The following is a 19,030-nucleotide window of genomic DNA, read 5'->3' as shown; positions in this document are numbered from 1 at the left end:
TGGACTGCTTTGCCAGAAAAAAACCCAAAAATACTGCTGCAGCTATAAAGTGAAGGTACCACGTTGTGCACATACCTAGAGCAGCCTCCAAAACCCTGTTGTCTATAGCACAGCCATTCTGACAGGGAAACTTCAATAAAACCAGATAGTGGCAGAGCTGGCCACGGTCTCCTGCTCCCCCCCCATCCATTTCTGTCAGCCCATATGAGTGACAGCCTCACTGGCCAATAGGTATGTGCAGGAGGCAAAAGGGGCAAGATTTGGCACCCAGATCAGAAAGTCCTATAGCTTCTTTTTCAGAAAGAATAGAAAATCAACCAAAAAGCGAAGAATTAGAGACTGCAATTTTCTTTAATAGAAAAAAAGACCCCTTGTTTTCTAATGAGAGGAGAGGAGATAGACTTTTACACCTTGATGGGAACGTTGTCTATTGCTGTCACATATTCATTAATAGCTATAAACATGAACTTATACTTCTGTTACAATCTGACCTCAATACATTTTTTTACCAGTGTTGAAGTACAAGTCAGGCTAGCTGCAAACATGAGATAGCATGGGAAAGAACCAACCATAATCATGTACAAGCGCAACATTTTCAGCTGAGTATTCATGTTTATATCCTCCTCCCCCAAGGTTGTTTGAGAAGTGTCAGTCTCTAAGGTGTACAATAACTTTACCAAAATACATAAAAGGTCTCACATAAAAAGGTCATCAATGTGAGAGTTGGCCCTTGCATGTACAAGACATCAAAAGACTTGAACCATTATGACCCTTTCACATGGGCGCCTGTCTGATGATCGGAGCAATACAGAATGGATATCCCTTTCTGACATTCGTGTTTGTTCAGTTTTCTTTCTCCATATTGCAATGGAGGAAAAAACGGAACGAAACAGACCCATGTTAAGCCTATGGGCAGTCAGATGTATGCATACATGTATTGGTTTACATTCAATTACCTCTGATCCGTCACGTTCAGGTCTGTAAAAACAGAACTCTAGATGGACTCTGGGGTATTCGGTCCATAGACTAATGTTGCACTTCCAATCAGATCCATCTGAAAAAACTGACAGACAGATCTGAACAGAACACCGATTGAAAAGGAGCCTATGGCAAACCATCAGTCCACAGCACAACAATGGTCAATGTGCTTAATGCCAAACTCCAATCCTTTACATCATTTAAAAAGGACTTAATAGGATTACTTGCATTGGAACACCTTTTTTTTCCATTTTCCAAGTAATTACTAAACTTACTTAGACAAAAACCTTGAATATACACCCTTAATCAACACAGCCCTGCTCTATAGATATCCATTTTTCATCACAAACAAATCTTTAAATCCTTGCCATCTTTAAGAAGCTTAAGTTTGCTGGAACCCTGCTGTTCTCGAGATTTATTTTGCTATAAAGTAAAAAGTAAAAAAAAGGGAAAAAAAAGAAAAACAGAATGTCTTGCCAAGAAAGAGATTAGTGACCTATGACGTGAAATTCTAGCAGCAATGCACATAAAGAAAACAGCCTGTTTACGTCTACTAATGAATTTACTATATAAATGTAAAAAAAAACTGTCAGGGGAAAATATATAGAACCTACCACTGCTGACATTTGTAAAAGTGTTTAATGGGTCACTGACCCTGCACAAGTCTTAGAGGTCTGGACTCCGTTTGTTTAAAGTTGGTGACTCACAAGGTAGTGAACCAAAGATCAGGTTAACGGTCATTTATGTCATCTTCCATATTTGAGTTCTTACAAATAGCTTTGACTTAGAGATTAAAAATTAATTACTTACATACTGAAAGCAGCTCCTGACACTGGGCTCTATGTTACTTCCACCGAAGGAAGCCACTTCACCCAGCTGCCGTGGAATCTGAATGGCATCATGTAGGAGAAGGCCCAGTCTCCGCTGGTCACAAAATCCAGTAGAGCTTGCCACTTGCTTGAACAGGTCTGCAAAACAAAGTGTGGTAAGCTCAAATGAAGTGTAAAATAATAATAATAAAAAAACATACTTATTTTAGCACAGCCAGTTTCATGTAAAAACAGGAACTTTTTTTTTATAAGCTGGATATTCTGTGCCTAGCTTTCCAGTAAGTTCCAATCTTTGAAGCAGCATGTTTAAGTATATAAAAGAACTATAGCTGAACTCCTTCTAGGAAGGAGGGAACAATCCATGTATTACAAGAATGAAGCCACTTCCCTCTACCTATATCTTCCTATATGGCATTATATGACCCTTTTTTGGAGACATTACTATTTTACATCTAATTTATGTTAGTTAGGCCGTAGCGGAGCAGAGTGGGTAATCTCTCAAGACAACCAAAATCCCATATGGGTCCAGAGAGAGAGAATCCCAGGGCATCTGGAGGAGTCATGGCAGGGGGTTATGGTGAAGCCAAGTGGCCCAGATGCAGAAAAATTGATCACATTAGTCTTTACTTGCTACCCATTGTTCAGCTTCCACTGGATTAATTTACTGTTCTGACTCAGTCAGTTCTAGTTGTTAACTTAGTCTTCTTCCAAAAAAGGGGTATCAGGAATTTAGCTACATTCAGAATAGGTGGTAACGCACATTTTTGTATACTATATAGTAGACATTGGGGGGCAAGAATAGTAGAAATGGGCCCAAAGCATCTGGCAGGTCTATATCTAATTATTTTCGTAATCTAATGTCCTCCCACCACATACAGTTGTAGACAATTTTGTTTGCACCCACGCATGAAAAAAAAAAAAAATAAGTACCCACAGTTTTCTTTGAAATAACTTCTAAGTGACCTAAGTTATTGGCATCTATCATTGTTTAAATCATATTTAATAAAAATCCCAAGAATAGCTCGGTGAGAAGGTCCAAATGAGCATGAGCCACAAAATGAGTCATGTCCCCCAGTGAGAATCTCATTTTAAATAGTATTAAAAAATGACAATGCAATCTGTCTCACAGTAGCTAGAGTAAAAGAAACTGCTTGAATAACTTTTACTTATCTGAGTTACCAAGAACAGTTACATTTCTTTCCAATTTTTAAAACATTATGTCAATGTTACTATGATACAGTCGTGCTTAAAAGTTTCACCCTAAACCTGTGCTGCAAAGTGAAACATATGTCATTTCTTTATGTCACTAATAACAGAGCAGAGGATTAAGCATGCCATGGGTAAAATAAAATTGCTCAGACAAATACAATTGGTTACTGAAGAAATTAATGTTCTACTTTCCATTACTATATAGTTCCTAAAGTGAAAGCAACATACAGAAAATGAGGGTTTTTTTTTTTAATTACAGAGGTGGGCCATTACACGTCCTTTAGCATTGATAAAGAATTTAATGAGTAGCAAAATGTCAATTCCTAGTGATAGATTTTTCTTTTGTAAGACAGCTTATTGCTGGGTGTCTATCAAAGTGTTCCAATAGTCCCGTGTTTCTAAAATATTCAATTGAGTAGATGTCAGAGTAAAAATTCTCATAGATGACCAGCTTTCAAAATCAATAGTAAAGCTTGAAGAACACCCTCCTCCCCGTTAGGCAATGGTCCAGTCTAACTGACCAAGTACAGAACATATTTTGCTGCATGTTATCTAGGTCATATAGGTGATTCCTGAGGACAGAAAATTCCACCAGGCTATAGAGGATGGTGCATGGACACGATTACTGAGCGCTGCTGCAGCTTACCAATTGTAATATGACATGTTTTCTGACATCTAGTATCTAGCTCAAAGCATATTGCCCTTGGCCTTTTACTTTACCTAGGTAGTTTACTGGGTATTACAGTAATGACCTGCTGCTGCGCCACAAACCAGATATGTAGGCTGGCTAATCAGCCCAAAACAATGACTTGATTGCAAATCCAAATAGGTTTGGTCCACCACCTCATCTGAAGTACTAGAGTTATGGAGTACTTTATGCCCTTTGAAAGCCCAAATATGTTAAGTTAAACGAAGATAACATTAAAGCTGAATTCCAGACAACATATTTCATTTTGTTTTGGATACAGCATGAAAAGGTTAGAATGTTCTTTAGGTTTTCATTGCCGTCTGTGTCCCAAATGGGAAGATTTCCGTCACTGTCAAAACAGGAACTTATGAGAAACCTATCCAAGCAGGTACACAAACTAAACACATTTTTAGTAGCTTGGGGAAAGGTTATAACTTCTGACAGTGTTTTTATTGCAGTACGTGCATATCTGGTGACAACTACACCCCCATATCCAATACAGGTGTCACAGGGGCAGGATGTGTGTGGGGCAGCTTACTCAAATAAATGGGCTGCCCTAACACAATGCATGTTAACGTATGTGCATTTAACGCAATGAAGCAGACCAGGCTGGTGGGAATCAGCCCTAAAGGATCAGATGTTGCTTTCAGTCAAGTGGCATTTTTTGCTATTATTGTATTTTTCTTCCTTCATAGCTTTGCTAACCAGGTTTAAATGCATACACAACAGATTAAACAAAGCCTGGAATAGGAAAACCATTGCTTTTTTTTTTCGGTTTCCTTTGCTAAAACCTGTTCAGTTTCCGTGTTTCATTTGTACAGCACTGCTTGAAAATGATAAAAACAACGTAATGTACACAAAGCACAATCACTGACCATCAATTGTTTAAACATGGTTGCATGTCACGGGCTGCTTATAACCTCTAGTAGTATGAATGTACATGTTCTATGTGAAATCCTACTTATTCCTATGAAGTGTTTTGGGAACTCCAAGAAACAAAAGGGCTTTATGTATGTGTTTACATGCAATAGAGCAGAAGACTGGGTAGTAATAGTGGACTCCTAATGTAATCTAGTAGAATATAAATCAGTGTTTGCAGTGATTGTTTTAGATTTACTTTTCATATAATGGTTCATAGGAAGCCCCTAACATAGTAAAAGAGATTCAATTACATGCAAGAACCCAACAAGGGTGCAGAGAACCAGAAGTCTATGCATGCATTTTCACTTACATATTTGTTTCTTGACCTATCAAAAATCTTGTAGATTCTATAAATATAATTTCCAAACTGATATGATTATACTCTTACTGTATGAAGGGCACAGCCCCAGGCTGCCAGACGTAACTGGTACATTTTACCTCCCTAATAAACTAACTATTGCAGCACTGGCTTTGTTCAATTACAGAGAAGAAATGGAAATAAGTACATTTAGATGTGCAGATGCAAATCCTATTATGCCCAGGCTCTCTGCTGGTGATCTCCTTATTAAATTGTCTTCCTAGCCCCTGCAATGATGAATGTCCCCTTTCTACTACATCCCATGATCTAAATAAATTGATCTAAAACCCATGGATTGATCTACTAATTTGATAAATGTGTGCACAGAGCAAGCGTTAAAGGATCTGTGCATCTCTAGTTTCCACCCACAGGTTCAAATTACATAGCGTTAATCAGGTTTGACCAAGTCATCTATTTTTAAATATAATATACTGCCCTGAAATATATAGCAGAAGCAAAAAAAGGCATACACCTTCTTGCTGGTTAAAAGGGCAGAGTCTTCTTCCATATTAGTCTTTTACTGGCCAAAAGTAACATAGGATCATCTGGTTAAGAGTAGGACATTTCCCCTGCTTTAAAATGACAACGCTGTTTAATAAATAAGCATTTAAAGTTTTCCCATTAAGCACAATTTCCAATAAAATTTCAATGCAATCCACAAGCATGACACAGACAAATTACTGTGCTTCTCTGCACTGCCATTTTATCACCCACTGGAGGCTGTTTCCAATTCCCTCCATTAACACCATGTTGTTTTGGTGCTTTTTTGTCCCCAGGCCTCAGCATGTTTTCAGGTTCAGCACTTTTGATTTACTGATTTGTTTACAACTTAAAATTTGTCTGAGCACAAACGGATGTGGAAAAATGACAGCAGATCGCACCTGTAGTTGTTATGAATGTGTGTAATATACCTGCAATCTTTCCCAATGGCTTTAATGCCATTTTCAAAAGAAAACAAATAAAGTGTCAACTCATCTACTATATAAAACATCCTTGGTGGGAAAATCATATAAAGTTTAATACAGGGCATATACATCATTTGTACAATAAAATAGCACTCAGCGAGCTTATAGAAAGATGGAAAAGGAATGCTGCATAAAAACGCAAGACTATTAATGGCCCCAATTATTCTAACTAAACCATTTTTAGCTAATGCAACTGAAATATGCACCACAACTCATTATATCATGTCCACTTTATATAATTTTAGACCTAACTGACTAGTGTAGGGCCCGAAATAGGCTCCAGATGATAAAAAAAATGGTTTGCAAAAATGTATGTCAAATGGTCAAAGGACAACTTGACCAGCCCAATATGGTCTAAAGTTCCTTATGGATACTAAATACCCAGGTTCGAATATTTTATACATGGATAGCCATTAAAAGGTACGAGCTGCAAACAATTTCTGCAACCAATTATTTAAAATGGTATAATATAGGCAAGTTCAGTGACCACATTTGTCTAGGTATGTGATGCATGACTGCTTTATCCAGTTCAGCTGAAGTGCATTTGTCATTTTGCAAACTGGCCAAACTTTTTGAAGACGCAGACATCCAGTGTTTGGGTCAGCACATTGGATGGGCAAGTGTATGGGCAATAAATGCAAGAGAAAAATAACTAACTACTTTACTGGTAAATACAGAAGAGATACTTACATCTGTACTTGTCTTCCAAATGTGCTTTACATAGGGAAATAATACCAGTTTTAAAAGACAACACTCGAATTCTTCCAGTGCGGCCCCTAAATAGAAATCAAAGGGAAACATTTTATTTAAAAGTAATATGAACACCCAGTTCAGTAACATTTGCCCTTTGCTGGAATTTTAGTGAAGGATTTACACACAAAGCAGCAACAAATAAAACAAAAGCACAGGTACGTGTCTTGTTGAACATAAAACATTACAATTGTTACACTGGAAAACATTAACAAAAACTCAACCATGTAAACTTCTTGAGCAAAAACAAAAAAATTCTAGTATTTACACATAAAAAGTACACATATTGTATGCTTTCAGCTGTGCATTTTACAACACATTAAGTAGAAAACCAAACTTTAAATGTAGAATAGAAAACATTCTGTTTTTACATATTTGAGATTATCCAGGCTATTGGTAAACATAAATCCTGAGAAAAGGGTTATCCTGAACAAGAATGAATGAGAAGGAATTTAAAATCTGCAGGGTATTACTGCTAGATTTAATGTTTTTGTAGCATTCAGCTTCTCTTAGAAAATCTCAAGTTGTAAGGATAGATACACTGAACCCATTATTCTTCTTGTCAGGGGAACTAGAGTTTGTATGGTACTGGAAGTGTCTGTACTGATAATGAGGAATCAGTATAAGCAACAACACTAAATTTAGCCATGTCCTTTAGTGAGATTCATTGGGATGCAATCAACATCCAAAGAATAGGTCCACGTAGCTCTCTGTTCAACCATAAGTTTATTATATAAATCATTTATACAGGTTAACAGATATCAAGAGAAAATGCCTTAACACATTTCGCACAGAGTGCTTTATTTGTAAGCACTGGATATTGATTGCCTGTGTCAGGACCAGGCAAGGCTTGGGATCTGCGAGTGTTCTCAGCCTGTGGTATAAAAGAATGGTTCCCTTGTGGCAGCAGGTCTGTTTTTACACAATGAAAAAAGTCGCAGCTAGACCAAGTTGCCAATGAGGTGAAACCAGAAATGTAACTATCTTACTTTGATTTTGTTACTTGAGCAGATTTACACTGTTAAATGCTGGGATATCATTCATGAGGGTGTGGAGACATCATAGGAATGTTTAAATTAAAACCTAATCATGCCCAATGGTTTAGCATGGGGGATGATGGATCAGCCACAGTAGACAAGTGGGCATTTTGCAGGATTTTTTGGCAAAATACACAGTGGTATCACTAAATATAGGGTTTTTGAACAGGTTCTACCTATTATAGGCTATATTAGTGAGTTTTAACTTAGGGTACAAAAAACACATGCAAAGGTTTTAAAGAAAAAAAAAAAGAAGGTTTTAAAAACTGCCATCTCATCTAATGAATAGAAATGCATACACATTACCACATGTTCTGATGTGTCCCTATATACACACTAGTATTTTATGTGTGTACAGGTTTCAAAGGTTTGTGCTCCCTTCTGTGATTGCAACTTACTGGCATTACATACCACTGTTGAAACGACTCGAATGCTATACCAAAAAAAAAACAAAAACAAACAAGCCATGCATGTAAAAAAAAGACAGGGCATACTCTCCACTCACATGCTGCATGTGCTGCTAAACTCCTCGCTGATGCCGAGAAATCTTCTGCTGAAGTCTGCACTAAAACAGTCTCTTTTGGGAGCATTCATCTCAGTCCTTTCCGCAGCCCTCACTGGTTCTTCCTGTTGACCTCCGAATCACTTCTGTATCCTTTTATTGGTTGGAGGTCACAGGGAGGAATCAGTGAGGTCTGTGGGGGACTAAAGTGTCGGTTTCAGTGGAGACTTTAGTAGAACTAGAGAATAGGAAATAGGAAACGTGAGCATGTCCGATCTTCTTTAACAGGCTGGGTTTGGATTATTCTTTGTAAAGCGACAGGGCCACTTTAAATTAAAAGTGTGCATTACACTAACTCTATGATAATAATACGAAATACCTAACATTATCGCTCTGTCTTAATCATTGTAATGAAAAAAAGGCTGTAAATCAGCCACCTAGGTGCATTTTGACCGTATTGTCGGGATTCGTCCTGGCTGTAGAGATCTCAGCATGCAGCCCGCTATATGCTGAGTTTTGGGTCACGGGAGGACACAGTATATGTCCTCCCGTGACCATGAGGAGAACTATGGGCAAAAAAGGTTGCTCTATAGTTCTCCTTTTTTATTATTATTAATATACAGGATTTATATAAAAAAATTGGCAGACATACTATTCAACCCCTCTGAACTGTAGTTGATATACATACAGATTTGGTAAAGCTATTAGAACTAAATATTATTTAAAACAACCCTCTTATGTGTGTATATTTATTTTCTATATACCGTTATTTCTATTGAAATCTTTACACATGTGCCTGCAAAAAGGATAATCAGCTATTAAATTGTGTTATGACAGAAGTAGGTTAGGACAGGGCAAGCAATCATTTACACTATGCTTGAGAAGTCAAGAGTGCATATTATGTGATTTTATGCTGAAAAGTCGTTTAGCTTCATAAGGTGAACTTTAACCTTCTGCTGTTTTTCTGCTGGTGTAAAGGAACAAAAAAGGTGACATTTCATCATTTTACCCTGTACACACAGACACCGATTATGGTCACAGTATAACATCACTCACGTGTCATAAACATTCAGGAGCCAGTTCAGGCACATGTCCACACAAAGAGGGACGTTCACCAGGTTGTTGTGCTCTTGCTCCAGTCGGTCGTAAATTGTAGTTAAGCAGTTAATAATTTGAAGGATGTCCATAAGCTGGTCATTCTGCTTGAGGTTGTGCTGGTCCAAGGCATCACAGGCTGCAGACAAGCCTAGTAAATCCACTGCAAGACGAAAAAAAAAAAAAGTGTTATGCACTAACAAACACATATATGGAACGAATAATACAATACAGATACACACACAAGCATGTATACATGGCTTCCCTTTTGATTTCAGGTATAGAGTCAAGGAGCAACAATTGGTTATTTAATGTGATCAGTCCCATAGGAGCACACTGCTAATAATTGTGCAGAATTTCTCCAATTTCTAAGAGGTCAATGCCTTGTGCAGGGTTTGTCGATGCCCTCAATTTATTCATTGCTACATATGTTCCAAGATGAAAGCTCTGTTACACTAGGAGTTTCACAGTTTAGAGAGGGGCCTTTGTGCTGTCACAATAATTGCATAAAATATCATAATGCATAGTTATGGTTAATACTTATATTAATGTGAAGTGATAATTTACATAGTTAATTTTCCTTAAGCCGCGTATTATAGCTGTTGTATAGCTGGTTAATATACTGTAATCTTGTGGAATTTTGGTTCTTGCACCATGTTTTTCTGCATTCCCTCCCCTTGTGTGTAATGTACCGCCCTTCTTCTCTAACTAGTCGATTTCTGGTGCAATGGCTCCCTATAGCAGGGCCACATATATGGGAAACATACATCATCCTTGACCTGCAAATACCGTCTGTTAATCATCTACTGCATCCTGTTGTCCTGCTGCATACAATAAAGCTATTTGTGGATGAAAAGGTATTTGGCGAGTTCAGCTATCCGATAAGGATTGTCCGCAGTGATTATATCTGCTTATACAGGCCAGTCATAGAGGTCTCAGCGAGGGATAAATCGCTAATACAACAATCAGAGTCAGAATAGCTTTGATGAGGGAGTGTGGTGCCCATGTATATTTGCAAATGTATGCAAATAAAACCTCAGATTTTAACAAAATTGTTGAAACAGTATAGAATTTTTTTTTGCAGACTAAGAGTAACAGTATTTTTTTTATTGTTCTGTGAAATGTACTGTCAGTGTGCACCTTAGTTTAAAAAAGCTAGTAGTGAATTGGAGCAGTTTATATTTTTTTTGTTGTTTTCTTGATTTGGTGCAGACATAATGGATGTCTTCAACTGTCATTATTATGCTATGCTGTACCTCCAGGTGTACCTGCTCTGAATGTATTCATTGCTATGTATGTGCCAAGATAGAGGATCCATTAGACTTGCGTAAGATCGTACACATCACAGAGGGGCCTTGACAAGGCAGCATGGATTCAACTCATATTTGCAAAAAGTATGTACCCAAAATCTTTTTTCAATATAAACTGTTAAAAATCGTGTAAAATGTGTTTTGTTCAATAGCTGGTATAATAAATGATAATCAGCACAGATTTCGGAAGGACCATTTTTGTCAGACCAACTTACTAACATTCTACGAAGAGGTGAGTAGAGATCTGGAGAGAGGCAGGTTGATGTGGTATATCTAGATTTGTCGAAAGCATTTGATACGATAGCACAAACGCTTTGTACACAAGCTGAGATCTATGGGCATAGATGGAATAGTGTGTACATGGATAGAGAACTGGCTACAGGAACGTGTCCAGAGAGTAGTGATAAATGGCTCTTTTTCAGAGTGGTCTAAAGTCAAGAGTGGCATGCCCCAGGGTTCGGTGCTAGGCCCAATACTGTTTAACCTGTATTAACATGATATTTCCTCCTGCCCGTGCACCTTCCCCCAACTTTTCACTTGAGATTGTTAACACAACTATCCAGCCCTCCCCCATGCCAAGGTCCTAGGTGTCATCCTTGACTCAGACCTCACCTTTCTTCCCCACATCCAATCACTATCCAAATCGTTCCGCCTTCACCTTCGCTGTTAACACCCTCCCCGATGTCATTAATAAATAAGTTGAACAATATGGGACCCAGCACAGAACCCTGAGGCACCCCGCTCATTACACTAGCCCAGTCTGAAAAGGTGCCATTTACAGATACCCTCTGGACACGTTCCCGTAGCCAGTTCTCTATCCACGTATCCAGGTCACATATGCTGTGACCTGGATGAATAACAACCTTCACAGACATACCACGATTCAGAGTTCTGCTTCTTGCAGAGTTATTTTCCTGCCTCCAGGCTCCCCTGTAAACTATATATGATCATCACTATACTGCTAAAGTCCAGCCTGTGTCACCCCCTTGCTGTAAGCCAGGCTTAACACCTCCTGGTTCAGACTCCAGTCCCTGAAACATGTTAGAAAAAAACAGTCACAGATCCTAAGTGATGCCTCCTGATCCTGCAGACCCTCCTAGAGACCCCCAAAAAAAGGAGTACATACCTCAGCAGATTAAATAAAAACCAGCAACTATAATTTTAAGAAAGGTTAGAAAGGGCAACCCCCACCTTCCTTCCATGAGAGAGGGAACTTTCTGACTTTTACACAGCTGCATTATTACCTGAGTTCCATTAGCAGTTCATTCATCAATGGTTTTTACTTGATACCTGGACCTGCCCCCATCCATTGTTTAGCCTTAGACCTTAACAAAGACATCTCCAAAATATGCCGCTTCCTCATCAAGGAAACTGCAAAATTACTCATCCACTCTCTTGTTATCGCTCGTCTGGACTATTGCAACTCCCTCCTCATTGGCCTTCCACTACACAGGATATCTCCCCCCCCTTCAGTCTATCATGAATGCAGCTGCTAGACTCATTCACCTAACTAACCGCTCAGTGTCTGCAACCCCCCCTCTGTCAATCCCTGCACTGGCTTCCACTCGCCCAAAGGATAAAATTCGAAATATTAACAACCGCTTACAAAGCCATCCACAACTCTGCCTCCGGATACATCTCAAACCTGGTCTCAAAGTATTACCCTAACCGCTCCCTCCGCTCTTCACAAGACCGCCTGCTTTCCAGCTCCCTCATCAACTCCTCCAATGCTCGCCTCCAGGATTTCACTGGAGTCTCTCCCATCCTATGGAACTTTCTACCCCAACCTGTCCGTCTATCTCCCACACTGACTGCCTTTAGGCAATCCCTTAAGACTCATCTCTTCAGGAAAACCTATCCCACCTCAACCTAACCACTGAACAATCACTTTCTCAAACAATCATCCCGGCAAAGCTACCTCCTCATGTATCACTTGCCCCTCCCTTTTAGATTGTAAGCCCTCACGGGCAGGGCCCTCCATCTTGTCTTGAATTGTATTGTAATGTCTTCCTTATAGTGTAACGCGCTGTGCAAACTATTGGCGCTATATAAATCCTGTATAATAATAACCTGTTTATTAACGATATCGGGGAGGGCGTCAATAGTCATGTTTCTGTTTTTGCTGAGGTTACTAAAATCGTGACAGTAATAGACACGGACTTAGACATCATAACATTACAGGAGGACCTGGATAAAATAGGGGAGTGGGCATCTATATGGCAGATGAGGTTTAATGTTGATAAATGCAAAGTAATGCACTTTGGGGTTAATAATAGGCAAGAGGAATACATATTAATGGGAACTCCACTAGGGAAGTCAGAAACGGAAAAAGATCTGGGGGTCATAGTAGACCACAGATTGAATAATAGCTTGCAATGCCAGGTGGCGGCAAACAAATCGAGCAGAGTACTGTCTTGTATTAAAAAGGGAATGTAATGTATTGTAGAGACAAAGCAATAATTTTGCCACTTTATAGATTGCTGGTTTGGCCTCATCTGGAGTATGCGGTCCAGTTTTGGTCACCAATCCACAGAAACGATGTCCTGGAGCTGGAGAGAGTCCAGAGAAGGGCAACTAAACTAATTAAGGGGCTGGAGGACCAAAGCTATGAGACAAGGTTACTAAATGCAAACATGTTAATGCTAGAAGTGAGAAGATTAAGAGGTGACATGATTTTGATGTACAAAATGTTTAGTGGTGATGGCAACATCAGCAATTAACTTTTTACTGTAAACTCCGTAAGGCTGGGCACACACCTTACAACCATTGCAAGACTTTTGTCTTGCGATGGTTGTAAGGTACTTAAAAAAACGTACGATCTGCCTATGTTGCATAGGCAGATCGTACTTGCAATGATTGCAAGCCACGCCCCCTGAAGGGTGGGCTTCCGATGACTGCAATGCCGAACGGGCTGTTATCGTACGGACATGCCACAAACCCGCCGAACATCGTACGATGCTCGGCGGGTTTTCGAACATGTCCGTAAGTTTAAAGTCGTGTGACCTTACAGTGGTAGAGGTCGCACGGCTTCCACACACCTTACGATAATCGTATGATCACGGAATTTCCCGTGATTATCGTACGATTATCGTAAGGTGTGTGGGGACCTTAACAAAGACTAGAGGCCACCACCTAAAATTAGTGGAGAAAAGAATTTATCACAGTAAATAGGGGCTTCTTCTCAGTTAAAGCGATCAGGGTCTGGAACTCTCTGCCACAAGCAGTGGTATCAGCTCAGAGTATTGAATCATTCATAAAGCATCTAGATACCTTCTTCAGAGACCGCAACATACAGGGGTACAGGTACTCTTAAACAGGATCACAAGGGGACTTGTATACACACACACATACACAATCACACACATAGCTTGAACTTGATGGACCGGTGTCTTTATTCAACCTCAAATACTATGCAACTATGTAGCTGGTAAATTTTCGTAATGAATTGTTTATATAAAAAAACTTGAGAAAAGGTAAAATTATACTGTCAAAGTTTTCTAAAGAAAAACGTTGTTTATCTGGCTCGAATAATCACATTTCAACAACAGCTTGTGATTTTTAATTTTATATATGGCAAGTGTGAATTTAAGTGGAACATCTGCCAAAACTTTACTTTTTTCTTACTTCTTGCACCAAGTTTGCATCCATGAGAGCAGTATAATCCCCATATGTAAATACCATCATTTACAGCTTCCTGCATTTTTGTCCCATCATGTACCAAGATTTTCTGCTGTTTACAAGCGTTTACTTGCAATTTATACATATCTCCAGCTTCCCAAGTAATTACTACATATTGATATTGCTTTGAGAATTGAGACAATTATCCTCCGGGCCTGCTTGTAAAGGTTTAAACATGGGAAGATTACATTTTTCTTTTTTCAAATTTTTTTTAACCATTTAATCAAATTTATAAAGCCTGCCCAAACATTACATTTACCAGTCCAGCACTTTACATTCCGCAATGCCTATGCCTTTTTTTGTTGACATTTATAATTATAAAATAAAGGGGGGATGTGGGAGAGGTCCCTGAGGAGAGGCCGCAGCCCTCACAGGGCACTGCAGTCAGCTTGTCCCCACAATCCATGTCCCCGGCAAATATATATGCCAAACCAGAGCCCCAGCACAGGAAAGAGACCCCAGCAGGCACCGCCCCTAGCCGACTCCCCAAAAGGTCGGACCCAGCGCCTCATTTTCCAACGTTTGGGGCCATCTCAAAACTAAGTCTGTTAAAGGAGAACTATGGGGTTAAGGCTTTTCCCCATATTTCTCCTTAGGGTAACGGGAGGACATAAACTAGCGTCCTCCCGTCACCCTAAGCTCAGTATACCGCGAGCTACTGCTCGCGGTATACTGAGACGCCGCAGCTAAAACGGATCCCGACAATTATGTCTGGATTCGCCCAGCTGCGTGACAGCTGGCTCTGCCTATCTAGAGGCAGAGCCAGCTGTACCTGCCCCCTCCCCCGTCCGTTCCGCCAGTCAGCGCTGGAGGATCGGAGCGGGGAATCTAGCCCCTCCCCTGTCACGGCAGAGAGCTGTGACAGGATCGTGAGGTGAGCGGACACCGGTATGTGTTCGCTCACTTCCCGATCTACTGAACCGACCAGTGACAGTCTCATTGTAACAGGTCGGCTAGATCTAGGAGGTGAGTGAAAAGCACCTCATAGTTCTCCTTTAAGCGTATTTGAATTTCTTTATTTTAACTAAAGTATATGTAAACCCTAATAATAAACCTCTCACATTTGGCTTCAATTATATTTACAATTGAAAGCATCTTTTATAGATTTTTAATGAGTGCAAATAAACACCAGTTGTTCCTGCCAGAAATCTATTGAGTTTGGAAGTTTCTTTGTACTCTGCCTGCCCTCCACTAAATATCAGTTAGCAGTTTTAGTTCTCTTTACAATTTAGAGAACACCTCCTCCATGTTATGGAAATGAGGGGGGGTATTCTGTAATCCATTCAAACTATCTGACCTAGGATGACAACGCTGCTGCTCCACAGGCACAGTACACACCGTATGAATACAGCTACCGCATCTAAGGCCTGGTAGATTGCAATATATTACAATAGTATTCAAGGGTGTAGATACAATTTAAATAAGGCAGAAGCCTATATTACTGCTATCACACAGTATGCATCTCTGATAAGAATAAATGATTGGCCATATCAATCAGATAATTCTTTGCATATAATACAAACATGACTATTCTTTCATTTCAATATGCCAGGCTCAATATAAGCTTTAGCTTGTGTTTTTGCTATCTTTCTAGCGATAACCAACAAATGTGCTAGCTCAGTCTATATTGTGTGACTTTCCAAAGTCTACAGTACATGAAGAACCACTGAAGGATATTTAAACATGATCAGCCTAATGGAGGAACTGGCAACATTTAAGAGAAAGATAAAAGGTGGTAACAACTTGAAAATGACTTTGTTCTGACTTATGGGCTTACAAAATGTCAACCTAGCAGAATGCACATATCCTGTTACTAAAAATAAGAAAACGTATACATGAAAGTCCCTTTAATCCAAAGCTCAATATTCTCTAATTCCTAACAGAATGGAACAAGTAAACATATTTCCAACTGATAACTTTAAATCTTTCATAGTGCGAGAATACAAAAAAATCTGAAGCTGGTGGTAGAGGGGTTAAGAAAAAAGGAAACTGAACAATAAAAGTGTAAGCAGACAGTGAGCAGAGTAGGGCATTATATTGGTGAGTAATAAACTGAGCTCGTATGCATTTTGTGTTTCTTTATCTAACCCATATGTTTCAAATCCCCTCAAAAGCAGTCGAGAGCATCTTCCTCTAATTAAATGGATTGCACAGTGGTTGTCCTGTTAGTTTTCAAGCTGCAGGTCCCTAGGTTTGAATCCCACCAGGGACAATATCTGAATTGAGTTTGCATTGCTTTTAGGCAATCGGGGTACTCTGGCTTCCTCCCATAATTCTGAAACATGCTGGTAAACTAAACTTATTTCAAACTGACCTTCATGAGTGTATTAGGGACGTTACTTTGCAAGTTCCTCCAGGGGAGTAATGTGAATGGGTTTAATATACAGTACTCTAAAAAGCACTGATTAATATGTCTGCACTAAATAAATGAGATGGAGCAGAATTCTGTGCTGCATCAAACTACACGGTCAAGAACTAAGGAAAACACCATTGTATGAAGCTGGCCACACACCAGTCCTTTTCAGACTGTTTGTTTAATTGTCTGATAGTAAATGGGGTCTAACTGATGATTGTTTTCAACCACAGTGGCGAATAAAAAAAAAAAATAAAAAAAATAAAAAAAATATTGAAAGGGGCCAGATGGAAACTTTTTCTTAAACAAAATTCTAAAGGCCCCTTTCACACGGGCTGATAGGAAAGAATCTGTGCATGGATCCTCTCTTGATCACAGCAGTACAGAGGGGACTTCACATCTGTGACAACCATGTCAGTAGGTTTTTTCCTCCACATTGCGATGGAGGGGAAAAAAAAAAAACTGCATTTACCAGGCCCCATGCCAGTCTATGCGGAATCTGATGTAAATGGACAAGTGTCCATTTACATTAGATTACCCACAGATCCGGCTCAATCTGGTTCGGCAAAATGGATCTCTGATCGGTCCGTTTTCCCGGACCCAGCAGGAGGTGGGTGTATCCGGGTTCAACACGGCTGCCCATAGACTTGCATTGGGCATCTGATCGGGTCCGCCTGGAAAATTGGCAGGCTGACTGGCCACAGCAGCTGTCTGAAAGGTGTCTTACAGTGAATGTGATTTTCTTTGAAAAATTCAATTTCTGGTCAAAATCAGAAGTTTAATCCAAATAAAATTTCGCACAACATTTGTAGAGTCTCCGATAGCATTATTAAACACTGACGCTATGAGATTTTTTCATATGAACATTCAAGGAATATTTATCAGTGTAATCCAAGTTAAAGTGACATAAAAAGAATCTTTTTTTTGCCCCCTCCCCCATCCTGCTGTAAGGACTTACCTTAACCTCCCTGGCGGTCTGATTGATTATTATTTTTTTCTATTTTTTACTTTTGGAGTTTCCCGCCGGTTCCGCCTTCCGTCTTCAAGACGGTCACTGCAGGCCACCCTTGGACCATGAGGTGGAGGTAACCAATACATCGGGACTCCCCTTGTGTTTGGGGGTCTTACATGTTGCTCTGCTTGGCAGAAAAACTTCACTCACAATGCCAGGTAAAGTCTTAGATACCTATGAATCAGCTGCTAAGAGCAGTAGAAGTTAAAATGGCTGAAGGTGACCAAGTCCCTGTAGACAGTAGAAAGGATTAACCAAGGTGTAACTGTGTACCTCACGCAATCAGGAGGGGTGGCGGGAAGGTGCTAACTCACGCTGGATGGCATTATGTGAACGCGTAACACTGCCTCAATTCCTCAGCGTTTTCACCCTTCCTGTGGAAACCAACAAAATAAAAAAAGGCAATAGAGATGGTGCCCTATAGTCCTGATAAAAGAGGTATCTCTAGACTGTCACCCCCCACTGTCTACTCATCAATAAGTACTTCAAAGACAGGGGCACACCAGAGGCTCTGGACCTGGAAAGTACTCTGATACTAACACAGTACACAAGGGTCTGGAAAACACCAAAGCAGAGGTTAGTGCCCAAGGGTCACATTCCAGATAAGCTGTGAAATCTTCCAGTCCAGTAGGGTCTGATCCAGATAACTGCAAAACAGACCAGCGACGTAGTGCATGCAGAAAAAAAAAAAAAAAAACTTCCTGGGAAAATTTTTAAAAATGGCTAGTAAAAATAGTTTGACTTTTCTCACTAGGAAAAAACTGCTGCATACTGTGACTGGGAATGGTTCAGGCTGGTCACTTTTGTTCTCCACTGTAAAAAAAACTCCTACAGGCAGCAGTATAACCTGTATAAAATTAATACATTCCTGTGTCCCTCACTAAACAAGAAATCCCATTTTTTTTTTTTATATGTTCGCAAATTATTCAGCCCAGTGCCTAATTTAGTGGTTTATATACCAAGTCCTGCTTTACAAATACAACTATAAATTCATCTAGATCAGTCTTTTTCAACCGGTGTGTGGTGGCACCCTGGGGTGCTTTCTGCCTTCCTTAGGGTGCCTTGACATTTGTGTACAGTGTCATGCCTTTCAATACTGCAGGCAGACTTCTGATGTGAAGGGGAGCCCTTGATTTGAAGGGGGAACTCTTATGTACGACTCTGATATAAAAGGGGTTCTCTGATGTAAAGGTAGGGCTCCGATGTAAAAGGGGGTTGTCCTAAAGTGAATAGAGGGTTTCTGATGTGAAGGGGAACTCTGATATGAAAAGGGGGCTCCTGATGTGAAAGTGTTGTTTCTGATGCGAAGGGGGGCTCCAAGCGTGAGAGGGAGACACTGATATA

The 19,030-nt window shown here is 39.8% G+C and overlaps 1 protein-coding gene across 3 annotated transcripts in view; it reads right to left on the bottom strand.

Moving 5' to 3' along the window:
- Positions 1–19,030, bottom strand: part of LOC108790770 (dystrophin-like) — a 505,563-nt gene that overhangs the window by 84,316 nt on the left and 402,217 nt on the right. For all 3 annotated transcript variants that reach the window (XM_018561111.1, XM_018561113.1, XM_018561114.1), the window contains 3 exons: positions 9,295–9,496; positions 6,640–6,725; positions 1,789–1,946 (listed from right to left, as the gene is read on the bottom strand). In XM_018561111.1, coding sequence (XP_018416613.1) covers positions 1,789–1,946; positions 6,640–6,725; positions 9,295–9,496 — 446 coding nt within the window. The remainder of the gene's footprint in view (positions 1–1,788; positions 1,947–6,639; positions 6,726–9,294; positions 9,497–19,030) is intronic.

This window comes from Nanorana parkeri, unplaced genomic scaffold (assembly GCF_000935625.1).
Source record: "Nanorana parkeri isolate BGI_ZX_2015 unplaced genomic scaffold, ASM93562v1 scaffold500, whole genome shotgun sequence".
In the NCBI taxonomy this organism is placed as follows: domain Eukaryota; kingdom Metazoa; phylum Chordata; class Amphibia; order Anura; family Dicroglossidae; genus Nanorana; species Nanorana parkeri.
Note: the sequence above shows the minus strand (reverse complement) of the source record. Positions and strands in the feature narration are given on the sequence as shown.